The sequence below is a fragment of the Cutaneotrichosporon oleaginosum genome (assembly GCF_008065305.1).
Source record: "Cutaneotrichosporon oleaginosum strain ATCC 20508 chromosome Unknown ATCC20508_contig01, whole genome shotgun sequence".
Taxonomy (NCBI): domain Eukaryota; kingdom Fungi; phylum Basidiomycota; class Tremellomycetes; order Trichosporonales; family Trichosporonaceae; genus Cutaneotrichosporon; species Cutaneotrichosporon oleaginosum.
Window position 1 is genome coordinate 2,941,858 of NW_027072170.1, and position 19,126 is coordinate 2,960,983.

General features: G+C 62.9%; 6 protein-coding genes across 6 annotated transcripts; 3 read left to right on the plus strand and 3 right to left on the minus strand.

Annotated features, from left to right (window-relative positions):
* Positions 1–2,382: 2,382 nt before the first annotated feature.
* COLE_01198 (uncharacterized protein) lies at positions 2,383–6,051 on the plus strand (the record flags this gene model as incomplete). Its single annotated transcript, XM_018423135.2, has 6 exons — positions 2,383–3,245; positions 3,305–3,433; positions 3,489–4,902; positions 4,940–5,173; positions 5,213–5,629; positions 5,671–6,051. 6 exons carry the CDS (start codon positions 2,383–2,385, stop codon positions 6,049–6,051), a joined length of 3,438 nt encoding a protein of 1,145 aa, XP_018279070.1.
* Positions 6,052–6,559: 508 nt separating this feature from the next.
* On the plus strand, positions 6,560–8,752 carry COLE_01199 (uncharacterized protein; the record flags this gene model as incomplete). Its single annotated transcript, XM_018426657.2, has 4 exons — positions 6,560–6,725; positions 6,778–8,378; positions 8,410–8,555; positions 8,590–8,752. 4 exons carry the CDS (start codon positions 6,560–6,562, stop codon positions 8,750–8,752), a joined length of 2,076 nt encoding a protein of 691 aa, XP_018279069.1.
* A 122-nt stretch (positions 8,753–8,874) lies between these two features.
* On the minus strand, positions 8,875–13,143 carry COLE_01200 (uncharacterized protein; the record flags this gene model as incomplete). Its single annotated transcript, XM_018423134.2, has 1 exon — positions 8,875–13,143. The coding sequence occupies one exon, from the start codon at positions 13,141–13,143 to the stop codon at positions 8,875–8,877; it is 4,269 nt and encodes a 1,422-aa protein (XP_018279068.1).
* A 235-nt stretch (positions 13,144–13,378) lies between these two features.
* Positions 13,379–14,059, minus strand: COLE_01201 (uncharacterized protein; the record flags this gene model as incomplete). Its single annotated transcript, XM_018426656.2, has 3 exons — positions 13,379–13,479; positions 13,530–13,714; positions 13,752–14,059. 3 exons carry the CDS (start codon positions 14,057–14,059, stop codon positions 13,379–13,381), a joined length of 594 nt encoding a protein of 197 aa, XP_018279067.1.
* A 228-nt stretch (positions 14,060–14,287) lies between these two features.
* COLE_01202 (uncharacterized protein) lies at positions 14,288–15,738 on the plus strand (the record flags this gene model as incomplete). The annotated part of the gene is made up of 5 exons (XM_018421362.2): positions 14,288–14,314; positions 14,372–14,628; positions 14,682–14,740; positions 14,776–15,351; positions 15,398–15,738. 5 exons carry the CDS (start codon positions 14,288–14,290, stop codon positions 15,736–15,738), a joined length of 1,260 nt encoding a protein of 419 aa, XP_018279066.1.
* A 119-nt stretch (positions 15,739–15,857) lies between these two features.
* Positions 15,858–18,641, minus strand: COLE_01203 (uncharacterized protein; the record flags this gene model as incomplete). Its single annotated transcript, XM_018421361.2, has 2 exons — positions 15,858–18,368; positions 18,402–18,641. 2 exons carry the CDS (start codon positions 18,639–18,641, stop codon positions 15,858–15,860), a joined length of 2,751 nt encoding a protein of 916 aa, XP_018279065.1.
* Positions 18,642–19,126: the final 485 nt, after the last annotated feature.

The following is a 19,126-nucleotide window of genomic DNA, read 5'->3' on the forward strand; positions in this document are numbered from 1 at the left end:
CTTGTCGCCGGGATCAGTAAAAGCTCATCCGCGTTAATATATAACCTAGAATCGGTGGAGTGGTCGTTTGCCACTGTCACTGCCACTGCCACTGCCACTGCCACAACAGTGAGCGTGCATGCATGGAACGAGTCGAGTCGGCTGCTGGATCGATAGCATCACAAAAGTGCATGGGTGTCTCAAAGGGATAAAACAAAGCTCCGATTAGCGGAGTCTAATAAACCGTTAATGAGGCATTAGAGGCATTAGATGAGATTTGGATAAAGTTGAATGCACCCCCCCCTGAGATTAGAATAGAGGACAAAAGGGCAGACAGAATCGAGATAGAGATCTTATTTGACCCCCCACTTTTTGAAATTGGGAGGATTGGGCGTCGGCGTCTCTCTTTGGCTCTTCCCCGCCGCCCGCCGCCCGCCGCCCAGCAAGCAGCCAGTCACCCTGACTGCCTCCCTTGCTCACTCACTCTCCATCCACCTTCCTTCACCACCACCACCACTCCCAGCTCACCATCACACTTGTCCTCCTCAATCCACCTCTCCTCGCCATCAACACCCTCCTCCTCACCATCTCCCTCCCCCTCCTCAATCTCTCACCACTCCTGTACTCTCCACCTCCCTCCCCCCCCCCCCCAACCTACATCTCCCCGTCTAAACCAGGGCACGACCCCCCCCCCCCCCTCCCCAGCCCCCCGGTCTACCACCCACCACCCACCACCCACCCACTCCCCCCTTTCACCCTCTTCTTCCAATCTCCCACCACCCACCGATCCCATCAATCTCATCGAGCACACCATCCCCCCCTCCCCCCTCCTCCTCTCCACACCCACTTGCACTCATCGAACGCCACCACTCATCGCCCCCCCCCCCCCCCCCTCCTCAGTGCCTCGAAAACGTCCCAGCTCTGATCTCCCGTGGGAACATCATCAATTCATTCACTCCAACACCCAACACCACCCAACCCCCCCCATTCCCCCCCCCACTGCGCTAGCTCAACATCTAGTCGCTCTTCGCTTGCTCTCGCTGTTTTCATCCACCACCCTCCTCCTCCCCTCTCATAATCCTCACTCGCCTCTCGCCTCCCGCCTCCCGCCATCCTCCCCAAACCCCCTCCCCTCACCTCCCTCTCCAAGAACCGCGTTGCCTTTATCAACGCCCCATCCTCTTCATCTCCTCCTCCCCTCAGGCGTGAGTCTCATCCTCGACACTCTCCCTCAACCTTCGTGCATCGCCTCTGTATCTCTTGGGCCTTTTTGCCTTGTGCGTCACCTCGATACACAGTCGCACAAACCTGCCATTTGAGCACACGCGCGCGCACTTCTGCCATCAGTGACAGACGCTGCCATCACCTCGCCTCGGTCACAGAAACCTTCATCCCTTCATCTGCGCAGCAGACATCGGCCTCGCGCGCATCCACTCTTCTTTCGCGGCCCGCCCCGTGCGCCCCACCCAGGTGCGCGCCACCATTCATCGTCGCGATAAGACGAGGCATCCGACGCGTCAACCCTACTACGCGGTGACCATTGCGCACAAGGTGAGCGTGTTTCCTTCAATGCCCATTCCATCCATTCTCCACGTTTCTGACACCATCGTCAGCCCCATCGACTTGTCACTACGCGTTTCGCCCACCACCCACCCGTCCCGTGCCGTGCCGTGTCCAATCCTCGCTCCACTTGGTTTGTTTCAAACGCGTAGCCAGCGGACCCACGCGAGTGGCGATCCTTGATCATTTTGATTGAATCGAGCCGTTTCTTCGGTCGTTTCCAGCCTCTAACATCGGTGCATCCGCCAATTTGAGACGGACGCCTACGACGCTGTACCCGCGACGCCGTCCCCACATCGCCACCTCTCCTCGGCAGTCAAACCCTCTCCCTCCCCCCAACCAGGCAGCCATACCCTCAGATTCGCATAGCCCAAGGCGCAAGGCTACGTTCCTTGGTCTACTTGTTCACATTGTCCTCTGATTCTTGGACACGCGTGCGCACGGCCAACACTGCAAACCCATCTTCCATCCATATCCCCCCCCCCCCCCCCATCATCTACCACACACTCAATCACCCTCGTCATCCAATTCTCTTGACGCGTGATCTCTCACCCCCCCTCCTATTACCCCCTCCCTCCTCCTCCCTCAAAAGCATCCACTCGTCGCTTTTTTTTCTTCGCTATCCACCCATCCCCACCACGACAGCAACGCCAGCTGGCCCCACACCTGCGCCTGCGTCTACGGGCAATAGTCGTGACATTGTTGCGCTACTGCGCCTTATAGTCGTCAACATAAGGACGACTTTCTAAGTTGAAGGCCCTGGCGCTCAAAGTGAGTTCGCATCATGAAACACACCACAAGGGTTTATTGTGCAATTCGCTGATACCCCTTCTTTTGCAGGCCATGGCCTTGCCTCAACCACCTCTACCGCGTCCTTCACACGCGTCCGGAGCTGTGATTCACTCCAACTATCACCTCATGCAGCAGCCAGGTCAGCCCGGCCAGCCCGGCATGCCGATGCAGTACGCACAGTACGGCAACATGGGCGTCGTTCGCCCTCAGCCCGGCATAATGAGCATGGCCCAGCACCAGGCCATGCTGCAACAGCAGCAGCAGAGGCAGCAACTGCTGTCCACTCAGCAACATCTCGCCCAGGCCCAGGCTCAAGCTCAGGCTCAGGTGCAGGTGCAGTCGTTGCAGCAGGCCCAGCAGCAGCAACAGCAAAATCTGCAGCAGCAACAGCTTGCTGCGCAGGCTGCCGCTCATGCCCAACAGCAGGCCCAGCAGGCTGCATCTCAGCAGCAGCAGCCACGCCCGATGGCTGCCCATCATATTTCCGCTTCTCCTCATTTACAGCCAGCCTTCTCCGTCAATGGACCAGCATCGGTCCTCCACCCTCAACACCACCCGGGTTATGCCCACCAGGCCGCCGTTGGGATGGCGCGCCCACCAGGCGCTCAGATCCGTCCAACAAGAGGTGGTCCAGTGCGCCCGGGGCAACCGGCAGGTGTCGCTGTGACTCCGACACCGGCGTACTCTATGCAGCAGCCAGGTCAGGTTGGTGGCCAGGCTCAGCACCCACAGCACCTCGCAGGCCAGATGACTCCACAGTCGCAACATGCGACTCCAGGTGCTATGAGTCAGCCCACACACGCGCAATCGGCGAGCGCCGAGCACCAGCTGGCAGCCCAGCATGCTTATAACATGTCTAGAGCAGGGTCCGTTCAGTCGCAGATGGGGCAGTCGTCCCACGATCCAGAGTCATTGTAAGTTTTGAGCCGACATGAGGTTGTTATTGTCAACGTCGAGCTGACGCGGTTAACAGACTGCGACTGTATGTTTTTGATTACCTATCGCGACATGACTTTGCGAACACGGCGTCGACCATGCGCAATGAGGCCGGCATCAGCGAGCAGCCCGTGCAGATTGCTCACCCGAAAGGCGCATTATACGAGTGAGTTAAACAAGACTGAACTTTGTGTCATATCATTGCGCTGACACTTTTACAGAGCCTGGATGGCCTTTTGGGAGTTGGCATCTGCCGGGAAGGGGTTATCAGCAATGAACAACCCGATTGTTTTCTCCGAGACTCTTGCCAAGATTCGCGGCATGGCCTCGCAGATTAACGGCACCGGAGGCCCGAGTCCTCAGCCGGGTCAGCAACAGTACCAGGGCGCAGCCACTGCCGGAGCGGCACTCGCCCGTGCACCTTCACAGCAGGCCCATCCCGCCTACCTCACTCAGCAGCAGCAAGTGCAGCAGCAGCAGGTACAGCAGCAGCAGCAGGTTCAACAGCAGCAGCAGGCGCAGCAACAGCAGGTGCAGCAGCAGCAGGCGCAGCAGGCAGCTCAGCAGGCGCAACAGCAAGCCGCGCAGCAGCAGGCCCAGCAAGCTCATGCTCAACAGCAGGCGGCTCAGCAGGCCGCGCAGCAGCAGCAGCAGCAGCAGCAGCAGGCAGCGCAGATGAGCCAGGCCCAGCAACAGGCAGGGATGTCACCCGCTCACGTCGCGATGCAGCAGGCTCAACACTTGCAGCAGGCCGCAAACCAGCAGCACCATTTGCAGCAACAGCAGGCGCAACAGCAGGCGCAACAGCAGGCGCAAGCGCAGGCGCAGGCTCAGGCTCAGGCTCAAGCGGCGGCGCAGGCTCAGGCGCAGGCGCAGGCGCAAGCACATGCTCAGAACGCCGCTCGGTTCCAATCTCAAGGCCTTGCTGGCTCTCCTGCCCAACACGCCCGTCCCCCTCCAGGTCAACAGCATGTGTACACAGCATCCCAGGCCGCTCACATGGGAATGCAGCCACCATCGCAGGCTCCCCCGAACCACCCATCTCCCGTTCAGCCATCACCACGGATGGTTCCGCAGCACGCAGTGATGCCATCGCCATTGCAGAAGCCTGCTCGCCCTCCAAACGGCATGCCTGGCGGAACGCCAACGATGATGCACGCCGGCCTCTCCCAGCAGGGTGTGCCCATGAGCCAACCTGGCAGCGGTACTTTCATGCACCCCGCCACTCCCCAGGCCGCAGCTGCCAGCCCAGTCGGGACTATGACTCCGCAGCAGCACCAACAGCACGCCCCGCCCCATGCTGCCATGCAGATGGCTCAGATGCGTGCTCAGATGGAACAGCAGAAGCAGGCGCAGGCAGCTGGCCAGCACATGCCCCATCAGCAACAGCAACATCCAGGCGCCCACCTGCAGCAGCAGCAGCAGCAGATGCTACAACAGCAGCGACTGGGCGTCCAGCACAATGGTCTAGGAAATCAGATGATGTTGCAGCAGCACTTTCAACACCAGCAGATGAACGCGCTGGCGCAGCAAGTTGGGATCTCCAACCCGATCCCATCCGTTTTCAATGGCGCCTTGCACTCGACCGGATTGGCGGGTCGTGACTTCAAGTCTCCTCTTCCAGACAAGGAGGCGGTGAGTGTCATCACGATGGCGTTGGTCTAACAGTCAGGAGCAGCTTCGAGCTACGTACGGAAAAGGGTTGCAAGAGCACACCCAGCGGATGATGAACAAGGACTCATCTATGCCGCAGGCTCAAAACGCCCAGCAACAGGCGAGCGGGTCCCCAATCATTGCTGGCAAGACAATGGGCGGACCCCACTCGCAGCAACACCCTGTGCAGCGCAATTCCAGTGGCGCCGCGCGGCCTCATAGCATGGCCTTTGGCGACTCTACGCCGATGCAGGTGAGCAGCGTTTCTTTGATCTCTGCTGACGCCTTGCAGCAGGCCGAGTCGAATCAGGGTGCACCTCGCGGCAACACGCCGCCAGATCGCAAGCGTCAGCGGCGCAACTCGGGCAGCGCAGCCCCGAGCCCATATATCCAGCCTCAGACGTTGCAGTCGGGCTTCCAGCCCAACATGGGCATGGCCCAGCAGATGTCGGTCATGGGCGGCAGCCAGCAGGGCCGCATGCCTATGAACGGCGGGATGGAGGGGCAGAGCCCAGGCATGCCTGGACAGTCGCCGCGCACCATGCCCAATGGAGTCCCCGGTCATTCGATGCAGCGGAACCAGAGCAAGCCTGGCGACGGGTCGATGCCACCACCACAGAGTCCAGCAGGCACAAGTCTTGGTCGTAAGACGCCCCAGGCTTCCGGGATGAGTGCGATGACACCTAAATTGGCGAACAACGACGTTAATGTGAGTGCTCATCCAGGTTTATAGTGTAAGCTGACATGAAGCGCGATCAGGGAACGCCCAAGTCACTTCGGAATTCGCCCAACAACAACATTGGTGCACCCCAGTCCGAGTCGCAGATTCAGTCCGGGCCACATGGCGTGACTCCGTCGCCACCCAACCCGGTTGGCGGGAGCGCGGGCAACGCAGGCGATGCGTCCGCCCAGGCAGGTGCCAACTCGAACGGCCCTGCGGCGTCAAAGGCTTTCGACATGTCGGGTGCCAACGCGTCTGGCAATGGTAATCAGTCGCTGTTGGGCGACTTCCCACCAGCCGATGGCGATCTGGCCGACTGGTTCAATAACTTTCCGATAGGCGACGGTTTCGACTTTTCCCAGTTTATCACCGATGGGGGCGACGACAGCGGCGAGGTCATGCTCGCATAGCGCTAGCGCTTCTCGCCATTGTGACTTTAACGATTCCGTCCGACCACATGCCACCATGACCTTGCAGCCTCCATGTCCGATCGCAACATCCATGTCTCATTATTGTTTCACTTCATTGTGTCTCCACTTCCTGCTCCTATGTCTTGTTTTGCAAACCACATTAGCGCATGATTTGCTATACCCCCTACATCTATAGCACGTATTGGATGCACTTTCTCTCCAGCAGTGTGGAAGACCTCATGTGATGTTGTAGGTCTATCGTCGGGCATGCACGTTTCTACAGAATGTCGTCCCGCGCTTCCCGCGCATGCCAAGAAGACGAAAGCGGCGAGGCCAGGCGGCGTGGTGAAGAAGTCTGACGAACGTGTGACCCTGCAAGTCCGCTTATCGTCAGAAAACGCGGCAGATCTGCAAAACATGACATCAGCCAAAGTCGGAACTCGCAATGCAAGTGCCAAGTCGCCGTCGCCACATCCACATTTTGCATCTTGCATCTTCTCGTCTCACCATGGCCTCGAGCTCGCCCGGCGCACGCGCGCCACTAGCGCTGACCCCACTCACGCCGCCCAGCTCCAGGCTGCCGACGATCTCGATGCGGGCGCTCACAGCCGCAGGCACCGCACGGCCCATCGACGCACGGAGCATCGTGACCCTTATCATCTTCTTCGCCGTCAGTGAGTCGCGTCGAACATTCCGCCGGGCTCCTGTAGCAGAGGGCTCACGCAGACGCCCTCGTCATATTCCCGCTGCGCATCCCGCTGCCGCGCGTGCTGGGGCGCGTGGCCAGCGAAGCACGCGATGCCGTCCTCGGTCTGGGGCGGTGGGACGCGTACGTGCACCAAGGCGAGATCCGCGAGACCCGGGAGATCCGCGAAACCCGGGAGATTCGCGAAAGCAAGGACGCCCAGGAGGAGCGTCATGAAAGCCGTGCGCCAAATGACGACGGAAAGGAAGCGAACGGCGCGAGCACGACTGGCGCGAGCACCACCAGCGAGGCGAGCAAGAGCTCGGAGACCGACGTGCCGACGCCAACGCCTGACACACTTGCTGCGCCCTCACATGCCCCCGAAGATGCAGGGGCGGCGGCAGAAGCGACGCCGTCCGCCCGCCCGCACTTCACGCTCGGGCTCGCCACCGCACCTGTCGCGGGTGTCCTCCTCCTCCTCGCGAGCACGTGCATCCCCGGCAGCGTGGTGCGCGGGGGCATTGTCGGCGGTGTCCGTCCCTACGACATCATGACGCTCTTCCTTGCGTTCGCGTACATCTCCCTCTCGCTGGACTGCACCGGACTGCTGCGATTCCTGGCGTTCGCAGTCGCGGCGCGCGCCTCGTCGTCCGGCAAGACCCTCTTTTTGGCGCTGTACGCGCTCTTCGTCCTCCTCAGCCTCGGGGTAGGCAACGACCCCGTCGTGCTCTCCGGCACGCCCTTCGTCGCCTACTTTACGACGCACACAGGCGTGCTCCCCACGCCGTTCCTCTTCGCGCAGTTCCAGGCCGCCAACCTCGCCAGCGCGCTCCTCGTGTCGTCCAACCCCACGAATCTCGTCCTCACAAGCAGCTTCCACCTCTCCTTCCTAAGCTTTAGCGCGTGGACGGCGCTGCCGACCCTCGCGGCCGCTGTCGCGCTCTACCCCGTCCTCGCGGTGCTGTACCGCAAGCTCATCCCGACGACGCTGAGCCCGCCGAAAGTCGATCCGCGGGACGCGCTCGTCGACCCCTTCGGCGCGATCTTCACGAGCACAGTCTTCGTCGCGGCGATTGTCGCGCTCGTCGCGCTCAGCGCAGCCGGCAAGCTTGAGGGCGTAGAAGGCGTGTGGACAGTCACGGGGCCCGCGGCGGTCCTCGTCCTCCTCCGCGACGCGTTGCATGACCTCCGCCGCGGCCGGAGCGGCGGCGGCGCCCTCAGGCCCGAAGCGGAGATGGCGCGTGTCGGGCCGGCACGCACGTCCGACGACGAAGCGGCGCAAGCGACGGGCACCGAGCGCCCGCCGAGTGCGGGCGTCGCGTCCATCACGACGGAGAAGTCGCGCTCGCCATCGCCATCAACAGCGCCATCGCCCGACCCTTCCCCGGCAGCACGGGCGCCCGTCGCTCGCGCCCACCCCGTCGCGTGGCTGCGGCACACGTTCCCGACCGTCGCGGCCGTCGTGTCCCGCCTCCCCCTCCCCCTCCTCCCCTTCGCATTCAGCATGTTCATCCTCGTCGACGCGCTCGAGCACACCGGCTGGGTCGCAGTCTGGGCGCGCTGGTGGGCGGCATGGGCGCGCGCCGGCGGCACAGCGGGCTGCGTGTGGCTCATGGGCGTCATCTCCGTCCTGGGCTGCAACGTGAGTCGCGAGAGATAAAAGCTGACCCCAGATCCTCGGCACAAACATCGGGCTCACCGTGCTCCTGTCCCGCATCCTCGTTGTGTGGCGCGACGCGGCTGCGCCCTCCGACCGCACCCTGTACGGGAGCGTGCTCGCGCTCGCCATCGGGTCGAATTTTGGCGCTTACTCGTTTGTGTACGTCGGCACCGCGAGACATGCCTGATGCCAGATTCTCCGCGTCGCTCGCCGGCCTGCTCTGGCGCGACATACTCGCGCAAAAGGGCCTCAGCGTCGGCCGGCTCGAGTTCATGCGCTGGAACATGGTCCCGCTGTGGACCACCATGGCCGTGGGCTGTCTTGTCGTGGCCGCCGAGGTGTGCGTCATGTTCTAGAGACGCCGAGGGTGAGTGTGTAATCTCGTGGGGTATGGTTTGGACTCTGTAATCTCGTGGGCTATGGTTTTGGACTCCGTGGGACGATCTCGTAGACAAATAGAGCGATGCAGACGCTACCTCTACAGCTTGGCCCGCCACTTGGGCTCCTTCGCCGCGGCTTTGCGCTGCTCGACCAGCCACGCTTTGGCGGGGCCGACGCGCGCATCAGCCTGCGCCGTGACGTACCGCTGGTGCGCGGCGCTATTCCGGTCGCCGAAGATGGAGACGGGCGCCGCGCCGCCCGCACCCGCGACACGCGGCAGCGGCCCCAGCCGCGCCTCCCCGAGGTCCGGGCAGCGCTTGAGCAGTGTAGCAATGTCGAGGCTCTCGCCGGGCGGCACGGCGTTGGGATTGCTCGGCGTCGTGCACGCCATATCCGTCTCCTTGCGGAGCACGTGGTCGACGTCGACGGCGGAGAAGAAGGCTATCCCCTGCGGCATGTCGTCAAACCCGAGGTTGTAGCAGAAGAGGGCGCGCGTCCACACATTCGCAATCTGCAGGGCGAGGGCGGTGCGCAGCTTGTCTTCTTCGCGCGCGAGGTAGCGCACCTCGTCGTGCACCGAGAGCAGGTAGCGCGCCGCGATGCCGTACTTTGCGATGAGGTATTCCATGGCCGTGATCAGCAGGTGCAGGTAGTCGACGCCCGACGATTGCACGACCCAGTTGATGCGGCTGGGGAGGTACGAGTTGCCCACGGCGAGGAAGCTCTTGCGCAGCGCGCGCGTCACGCCGCACCCGAGCGCCGGCGTCGTCGGCCGGTCCATGAGCGCAATGGATTCGAGCGTGTTGAAAAGGTACGACTCGGAGCCGCCGTGCCACAGATAGCTCGATCCGTTGGCGTCCTTGGGCCCAAACGTCTTGCGCCCCTTGGTCTGCTTGTACAGGTCTGTCGCGAGCTGATCCGCTGCATCGCGCGTAAGCTTGCCGTCGCCCTGCAACAGGAGCTGGATCGCATGCGGCTTGCCCGCGCCGTAAATGCGCGAGTAGTTGAACACCTTGGCTGCGTCGCGGCTGATCTTGAGAATCTTGGCCGTCTTGCTGTGCAAGTCTGTGCCCGCGCTCTTGGTGCCTTCGAGCGTCATCCACCCGATCGCCGTCGCGCCATGCACTCCAAATTGGCTGTCTCCCATCACGCTTGAGATCCACAGCTCCTCTGAATCGACGTCCGCTCCCACGATCGCGTACCCTGGCGGCGCGCGCACCATGCTCTTGAGCTCGGAGCCGACGCGGTTCTTCTTTGCGTTTGAAGCCGTCAGCCACGTCGCCTCGACCGCGCGCCGCGTAACCGTTCCCATCGTGATCACCTTGGGCAGGATCATGCCGCGCTCGCCGTCGAATACGACAAATTGGTTCATGATGCGCTCACGGGAGGAGATCCAGTAAGAGCACAGCGCGTTCATGTTGACCGCGCGTGAGGCCACATTGGCTAATTGCGTGTCCTCATCCGTGGCCAGCGCGGACGACAGATCGCCATTCTCGACAGCCCGCAGGAATGCCTTGCTTAACGGATTCCCGACGTTGCTGCCCTCGCCATCTTTGTGGGGAATGCGGAAGTAGGCATAGGCGTCGTCGGCGAGCCGCTCGTCCGCCGCGTCGCTCAGCACTACCTTCTTCTCGGCGTACAGCGTCGACTCGGGCTCGTCGCTCACGTCTTCCAGGGGCACGCGGTAGACCCACTTGTGCTCCTTGCTGTACGCGAGCGGATAACCCTGCCACTGCATCCGGAGCAACAAGGGAGCAATGGTCTTGCGCATCGTCAGGTCGAGCTGGCCAGCCGGCACTTTCTTGTTTGTGGCGGGTACCGTCAGATCCCAGTACCACTTAGGCCAGGTGCCCAACGCTACCTTGTCCTTCTTCTTTTTCTCCGCCGCACCCGGAACGGTAGGCGTCCAGTCGAGCTGCGTGCTCCAGTCGTCAACCGGGCCCGCCGCGAGCATTTCCCGAGCGCTCTGTAACAAAGAGTCTAACTTGTCACCTAGGTTGCCATCCATAGCGGCTGACAAGAGGTCGGGGTCCTCGCTCGTCAGGATGCCATCCCTGACATCTTTGGCACTGGTCTTGCCGAGAAGCTGCGCTCGGCGGTTTGCGTCAGGGCCCACGACGCGGAAGAAGACAGACGCGTCCAGATGATCCGCCAATCTGTCATCCTTCGCTGATAGCTCGACTGGAGCGCCATGCAGCGGCATGAGATCCGGGATGTCCTCGATCGGCGCCTTGAAGCACCAATAATGCTCTGCGAGGTAGAAGACGGGGTAGCCGCGGTACTTGACCCGCAATAGCAGTGGAAGAAGCTGTCGCCTGTGCTTGTTGTCGAGGAGTACGTTGGGGTCAGCCGCCAGGGGACAGTACCAAGCCGGCACTTCAGTCCCGAGAGCCTCTTTTTCGGCTTTCGGAGGCGCACCGTCGCCCCATCGCGCCGTCTTGGGCGACCAGTCTAGCTGTGATGTCCATGGGTCGTCTGGATTTGGTCCTGCCGCGCGCAACCTGTCGGCCAGGGTGCGGAGCGCCAGGCGCACATCCTCCTTGAGCTCCTGATACAGCGTTTCGGCCTTGCGGAGGTACTCCTCCCAACTCCGGTCGACGGGGAGGAATGAGTTGCCCATTGCCAGCACGCCCGCAAATGTTGCCGGATGCGGACATGATGTGAGGAAAAGCGGCAGCACAGCTTTATACACGTCATGAGTGACCTTGACGTCGGTTGCGCAGTAATCCAGCAGCTCGTCCAGTTCAGGACGCAGCTGGGACGCATGGCGGATCTCCTCGTCGCCAAAACGGTCGCGCGTCGATTTATCGACCCTCACGCCACAGTGAAGCGCCGCAACCTCCGCCAGCGAGTTTAGGCTGGTGGTGTCCTCCCAGTTGGAACCCGGAGTGTCATCGATCGCGCTCACCTCGTTCAGGCCGTCGGTGAGCCAACTGTCTCCCGTCTGCTCCGCTTGCTCTCTGAGAAGGTCGAGCGCTTCGGTGCGGTGCGACTCGTTCTCTCTCTTGACCTTGCGATGCTTCATCCACGCCGGGCGCTGGACGCTAGTGATCCCGCGCGTCGCAACGTGCAGCGATAGCGTGTCGAGCCAGCGTGTCGGCGTCCGCTCGAGGGCGTATTCATCCGCGACGCGCGCGCGATCGTAGCCGACGTTGTGGCCAACGACGATCGCCGGCCCGTTGTCTTTGAACAGTGGGATGAGCGTGTGCGGGTAGCAGTCCGGCGTACTCTTGTCCCACGGTTCTCGTTCTGGCGGTTCCTCCGCGGGCGGGGTGTCGAAAACGCTGGGAGAGAGCCACGAGTACCATGCGTTTGGAGAGGCGGCGGTCGCCATCACAGGGTACGGCGAAAGTTTGTACAGCGTCTCGACGTCAAACGACACTGCCGTCTCGCCGTCGAGATTGTCGACAGGGGTGACACTCCCGTCACGGCCATACCGTGTCCACCCGGGTCGGCTGGTCTCCCACCGTTGTGGCATAGGGGGAAGGTCGGCCGCGACAAAATCCTTCGCGTGGGAGAGGTATGGCTCGGCGGCATATGCGCCCAGCGCATGAAAGTGCTCGCGTACATTACTCCCCTCCAGTGGCGGGAGGTCGAGAGAAATCTCCGGTAAGACAGCAGCTCCGTCGCCGCTCAGCCCATGCTGCCCAAGGTGCCACTTTGATATATCCAGCAGCGCGTCTGGAGGGCGCGGCAGTGGAGCACCGGGGAACACCTGCTGGTGCATGTGGGAGGAGAGGAGCTGCACGCCGACGGGGTTACGTCGCGGCCCGGAGTCAGGCTTGCTCGAGATGGAAGCGGCTGCTGCAGGCGGCTGGTCGGTGAGGGAAGGGAGCTTGCGACTTGCGGCGGCGTGGGCCAGTGTGCGAGCGGACACGACGGGCGAGCCTTTGGGCGCGGATTGTGATGGGGCCGTAGACGTGTGACGTTTGGGCGGTGTTTCTTCGTACTCATCAAGAAGCTGCGGCGCACGTTCTTTGCCCTTCCGGCTAGGCTTTGCGCGAGACGCGGGGGATACCGGAAGGGAGGGCTTTGGAGGGGAGGAGGCCGAGGATGGCCCGGCTTCGGGGACGCCCAGGTCCTGCACGTGAGCCTCGGCAGCGGCAGGCGCAGGCTCAGCAGGGGCCAGAGACTTTACTGCGGCCTCAGCTGGTTTAACACTGTCCATGTACATGGACAAACTCGGCAGTTGTGAGTTGCGAACATGCTTGAGGGGCAATTCTTGCCGCTCGGATTGGACCTCCAGTGCGGCCTCATAGTCTATCTGCTCGGGTGACTTGCGCGCGCGCGCCGCAGCGAGCCGAAGCACCGCTTGGGTGGACATGGGTGCGCCGCGCCGAAGGCGGAAGGCGCTACGAACCGCCATGTTGAGAGGTGGTGTGAGGATCGCGAGGACGAGTCGAGGTCAGAAATCTTGTGAAACCTAAGGCTGCAGGACGGCGAGTGCGTTCCTCCTTGCCGATATGTCATGTGTGCCTGACGGGATCAAATGGTCACGCGGCTCATTGTTTACATCTTGAGGATAAACAGGATCTGGGTCGCTACAACCTCTACAAAGCTACAAAGAAATTTACAATGAACAGCAGGGCGCGCGAATGGAGCTAGTAGCAGCCAATAAAACGGGCCAGGCGCTTGCGCTTGACCTGCGTGTTGCCACCCTCGTCGAGCCCGTACGCGGCCAGGAGGCGGGTCACCGTAAGGTCTGCCGTCAGTGATGCAGCCAGAGGTGCGGAGGCGCGGAGGAAGACTCACTCGGAAGTGCGTAAAGCTCACCGCGAGTGCGAGGGAAAATCTCAGGGGGCGGACCGGGAACAGGAAGGATCGCCGGGAGCGGCTCGTCGATGTTCAGACGCGGAGGAGGAGTTGGGAGAGGAGCCAGAGGAGAATCACTGACTCTACCCGACGCATTGTAAATGCGCGCAGTTATCAGCTCGCGCCTGAGAGTCAGCTGCAAAGTCTATCTCAGATACTCACTCGTAGGAGGTGTCGATACGTTGCTGCGCGGTCTGCAGCTCAACCCGAGCGACTTGAGCCTTCAAGCCTGCAATGTCTGTCTTGAGAGCTGCAACGTCTGCCTTAAGGGCCGCAACATCTGTCTTGAGGCTTTGACAGGTGTCGTTGATGGTGAAGACGGCGCCAAAGAGGGCGCGACCCCAGGCGGGGGTGTCAGCAGGCGGCACCGGCATGTCGAGGATGGCAGGGTTGGGACTGCATTTGCTAAGGACGTCAAAACAATCGCGGATGGTCACGAAAGTGTCACGGATGGTGCCAGCGTCCCCCATTTTGGAATCTTGAGAGTCTGGAGAGGAGGTGGATAGAATGAAGTACGAAGTCAACATGAAGACGAGGAAGGTCGAGTATTTATGGCATGTCTGGCCGCGCAAGAGCGGAGCCAAACGTGTCACGTGTCAACAACGATGACGAACCCCCAACATGATCTGCGATCTCCGCTCCATTCATCCACTTAACACTCTTTCGCTATCATCTTATTCTCACCCGCTCAGGGCGTCATGGGCATCTTCTCGTGGTTGTACGGAGTTCGTAGGCGCGCCTCTGCAGCAAGCGCCGTTGCTCGGGAGCTCTGTTGACGCCAGTCCAAGTCGACCGACTACGAAACCGTCCTCGCCCAACTGGCAACTGAGATCAACGAGGCCAAGCAGAACCTCTCTGAGATTCGCCTGCGGCAGCGTCGTTTTACTCTTGTCGTTAATGCGTACGGCATCGGCCTGTGGGCTGTCATCCTCGGCCTGTGGTACTTGGGGAAACTGCCATGGGGCTTGGTCGGATGGGATGCGGATGGGACTGAGGCCAAGGTCGTTGGCGGGGCCGCCGTGGGAGGCGCGCCGTTTGTGTAAGTTACGAGAAAGCTGGAGGGGTGGTCTAAGGCGTGACTGACTCTGGCAGGATCTGGCTGCTCAACCGTACCATTTCGTGGATCTTTGTGCGCAAGCGCACGTCGGAAGGTAGGCTGCGTGATCTCGTTCGAGCTGACGCCCAGAGACTCATCTCCGGCTCCTGCTCAACAAGCAGAGGAAACAGGTCGAGGAGATCAAGAAGGCCACCAACTTTGACACAACCCGCAAGCTTATTGAACAATACGAGGACTCGCCCATGGGCACACCACAACGCACCCCCCAGCGTAGTCCCCAAACACCGCAGCGCAAGGGGTCGCCGGCAACGTCGCAGTCTCCTCAGCAGACACCGCAGAAGCACACGCCGGGGCAGGGCGCACCTGTCTCTCCGGCGCAGGGGACGCCGCATGCGCCCGGCCACCTTGCAAGTAAGCTGACGCGAGGCCGGAAGAAGGACCCCGCGCTGACCACAGCGCGCCCGCAGACCCCGCTGCCGATTCCGCCTGGGCTCACGCCCGAGCAGGCCGCTATCCTCCACATGCAGATGCAGGCCATCACACCGGTGCTACCGACGCCCGAGAAGAAGTGGTATGACCGGCTGGCGGACACGATCCTGGGCGACGACCCGGCTCAGGCCACGCAGAGCAAGTACGCGCTCGTGTGCGAAAAGTGCTTCCGGCACAACGGGCTTATCGGGTCCAAGCACGAGTGGGAGCGCATGCGTGAGTTGCGGTGGCTGTGGTTTTGCCGGTGCCAAGCTGACTCCAGAATGGATTTGCCCGCGGTGCAACCATATGAACCGCGCGCCGCTGTCGCGCATGGCGGGAGAGGAAGGATATGCACACGACGTGCCGACGCCGCAGCAGTCGCAGTCGCTGTCCTTATCACAGTCGCAGTCTCAGGCGCTGCCCGAGACGCCGAGCAAGCCGGCTAAGCAGCGCGGGGCGCCCACGGCGTCGCCACTCCGGAGGGCAGTGGGCGCGCGCAGTGCGCGCTCCTCGCGTCTGGGACAGGAGGTGTTCTCGGCGAGCGATGCCGAGGACGCCGAGGACGACAAAGACGAGGAGGGGTACGAGGTCAAGGACGACGCGATGGAGGTGGACAAGTAGAGCTGTACAGGGAGGATGCATCGCGCGTGGCTAGCGCATAGCTGTGATTGTGATTGTGACTGCCCAGCCCTGCTCCACACTTGATCTTCAATGCATGCACTAGTATACAGTTACAACGCCTATGCCAAATACACGGGGACGCCGTAGACGACGACGGCCGCACCAGTGAGGTAGGGCAGGCGGGCCGCGCTGCGCCCCTGGCTGACGGCCTGGACGATGCTGCACGCAGCGCCCTTGCCAATCTTGCCGGCCTGCAGCCCCAGCGTGTCCATGACGTGCACCGTGACGCGGTCGATGTCCTTGTCTGTCACGTCCCAGAGGTTGGCGACGAGGCACGGCGCCCCGGCGAGGAGGTAGTCGTGCGGCGTGCCCGTGGGGTCGAGGTCGCCGTGTTCGCGCAGCATGCCCGAGCTGCAGCCCCAAAGCATAGTGGCAGCGCAGCGGCGCAGCGCGCGCACCTTGTGGCTGCGGAGGTAGGCCTCGCCGCCGCCGTGGCCGAGATACATGACGAGCTCGGAGTGGGTGAGGGCGTCCACCATCTCGGCCTCGGTGGGCGGGCGGCCCGCGATGCCGGCCCACCCGTCGGCTTCGAGGGCGCGCAGGCGCGCCCCGAACCGCTCTTGCGTGCCGGGCAAGTCGCCGCCTGGGTTGACGATGTAGTGCGTGTTGCGGGCGTCGAGGGTGCGGTGCGCCGCGTCGGCGCCGAGCGTCGCGCCCAGCGCAACCTGGTCGAGGAGGAGGGGGAGCGAAGCGATGCGGCTGACGGCGCGGCCGCGGAGGATCGGGATGCTTTCCCATGGGATGCTTTGCACGTTCTTGTCGAGCGCGAGGAGGAGGTGCTCGTCGCTCGCGCCGCGCTCGAGCATGCCCGTCGCGAGCTCGAGGTCCGCCAGCGCGGCCTTGACGTCCACGCCGATCTGGTCAAAGTCGAGCTCGGCGAGCGCCACGGCAATCCCGTGGAACTGGTACAGGTCCAGCACGAAGTAGACGAGGTCCTCGACCTCTTCGTCGCGGCACTTGGACGAGAGCGTGGCGAAGCACGCGAGCAGCGTGTCGTTAAGGCGCACACGGGCGGCCTTGCGCGCGTCCGACCCGCCCGCCGTTATCGCTGCGTGGAAAATACGATCCAGGCGAGCCCTGAACGTCGCGAGCGCGTCCGCGTCAAATTCGAGGCGCGGGTTCAGCACCGTCTTGAATGCGCCGAGCCAGCAGAACTCGATCGTTGCTAGCAGCTCGCTGAGGCGTGTGTCCAGCTCGTGCCGCTCGCGCCACCAGGCCTTGCGGTCGTCCTTCGACTCGCACCCCTTGCCGCTCTTGAGGTTTGCGTCGGCAGCGGCCATTATCGCGCGCATCTCAGCGATGCCGGCATCAAAGCTGAACAGCTCGCTCTCGTCGTCCCCGTCGCGCCGCCCCTGCCGGTCGAGCGGAATGCAGAATACAATCGCCTCGTGTCCGTTCTGGTGGCGCGTGACGAGCATTGTATTACGGTCGTCCGTCACGGTGATGCTCACGACGGCCCAGTTGGTCGGCAGGGCGCTGAGGTCGTAGTCGCCAACGAGGCTGACATCGGCATGTCGCGCCCGCACGTCGGCCCAGTACGCCTGCAGCGCGTCCGCTGGTTCGGGGACGGCCGCGTCGAGCACAGGCCAGTCCATGTCGTCCGCCTCGGCGTCGGGGTACTTGCTGTCGATGGCAGCGAGTAGCTGGCGGTGAAGCGTGATCGACGACACGGATGCGAGTGTGCTCGCCGCCGAGGCGGTAGTGGCGGGCGAGCCGTGTCCCAATGACGTCTGGAACGCGCCGAGCAGAGCGAGCGACACGCATGTCTGGCGCACGTCCTCTACGCGGCCGCGCGCCGCGATGGTCGCGAGCGTGTTCCGGAACGCAGCCGACGCCCGTTCAAGCTGCTGCACCGCGTCGTGGCGCGTCGAGAGCCGGTCTTTGCCCCGCTTTCCCGGCGAGCCCATCGTAAGCGCGATCGTCGACTCGGTGAGCGAGCTCATGAACAAGTCCGTCTTGAAGTACTTGAATGCGTCGTGCATGGCCACGCGCGCTTCCAGAAGCAGCTGGTCGGGCGTGTCGCTCAACGAGCGGGGCACGCAGTTCAGCTGCTCGACGATCGCGTCGTACGCGTCCAGATTACCGCCTTCGCGCATGAGCCACGCGCGCTGGCGCAGCATGTGGCCAAGGGAAAGCGGCAAGAGGGGCTCGCGCAAGCTGGCCGCTGGCATGATGCTGTCTTTGCGTGCGGACGGCATCTTGGTCTCGGCAGACATGAACTCTTTGTCGAGGCCCACGAGATGCTCGACCGCTCCGGCGAACAGCTCGTCGGCGGCCAAGCCCTCGGCTTGGCGCGAGAACAGCTCGCCCTTGATCCGCTGGATCTCGACTGCCTCAGGCCCATCGACGGTAAGCACCGAAACCGCGTGGTCGATCTGCTCCGCCGTCTTCTCGAAGTTGAGGCGGCGCGTCTCGAACTCGGCAGTGTGCGAGGCGGTGCGGGCATCAAGTGTCGAAGAGCGCACCGACGACACCATGCCGCGCGCCTGGTTGAGGTAGTACTCGCACTCCTTGACGGATCCCTGCTGCGCGAGGGCCAGCGCGATGTCGAACGTAGCCTCGAACAGTGCCTGCCGTCAGCCGCGTAAGTCTCCAGCGCTTACCTCTGCAAAGTACCACTGCAACCCGCCGAGCCGCTTGCCCACGAAGCAGAAGGCCTGTTTCTTGTCCTTCTCCTTGTCCTTCCCCTCGGCCGCCCCGTCCTCCGCAGGCACAATTGCAGGCGCTCCAGCCGGCTCCTGCGCCTCAGCAGCAATGTGCGCAATACCAGCCGCGGCGCGGCTCCACAGGCGGTACGCGACGGCGAGATGCGCGACGGCGGAAGTCGCATCCTCCTCGGCCATCGAGATGGCCGCGGCAGCGGCGTACGCAAGCGCCATGCGCTCGGTCGCGGCGCAGATCTGGATCCAGCGCTGTGCGAACGTGCCGGCGCGCGCGGGCGGCGCGATGTGTTCCGCGACGCGCGCGGCTGCGGCCAACTCGGCGCGCGCGTGCTGCGCGTGCCCGCCCGCCGCGAGGAAGCGGGCGTGCCGCAGATGCAGCTCGGCGCGGGCGGCGGGCGCGGCGCCGTCCGCCTGCTTCTGCGCCTTGGCGAACACTTGTGCCGCGCGCGAGACTTTGCCGAGCCGGCCGTACTCGGCCGCGACTTGCGCCGAGGTGGCGATGTATGCGTCGGGGAGGTGTGTGCGCTGCATTGCGCGCAGGAGGTTGAGGGCTTCGATCTTGGGCACGATGTATCCGAGAAGACCGAAGAGCGCAGCGAGGGCGTTGAGGAGCGCGCTGAGGCGCTCCGCATCGTCAAGCTCCGCGACGGTGTCGGTGGCGGCGG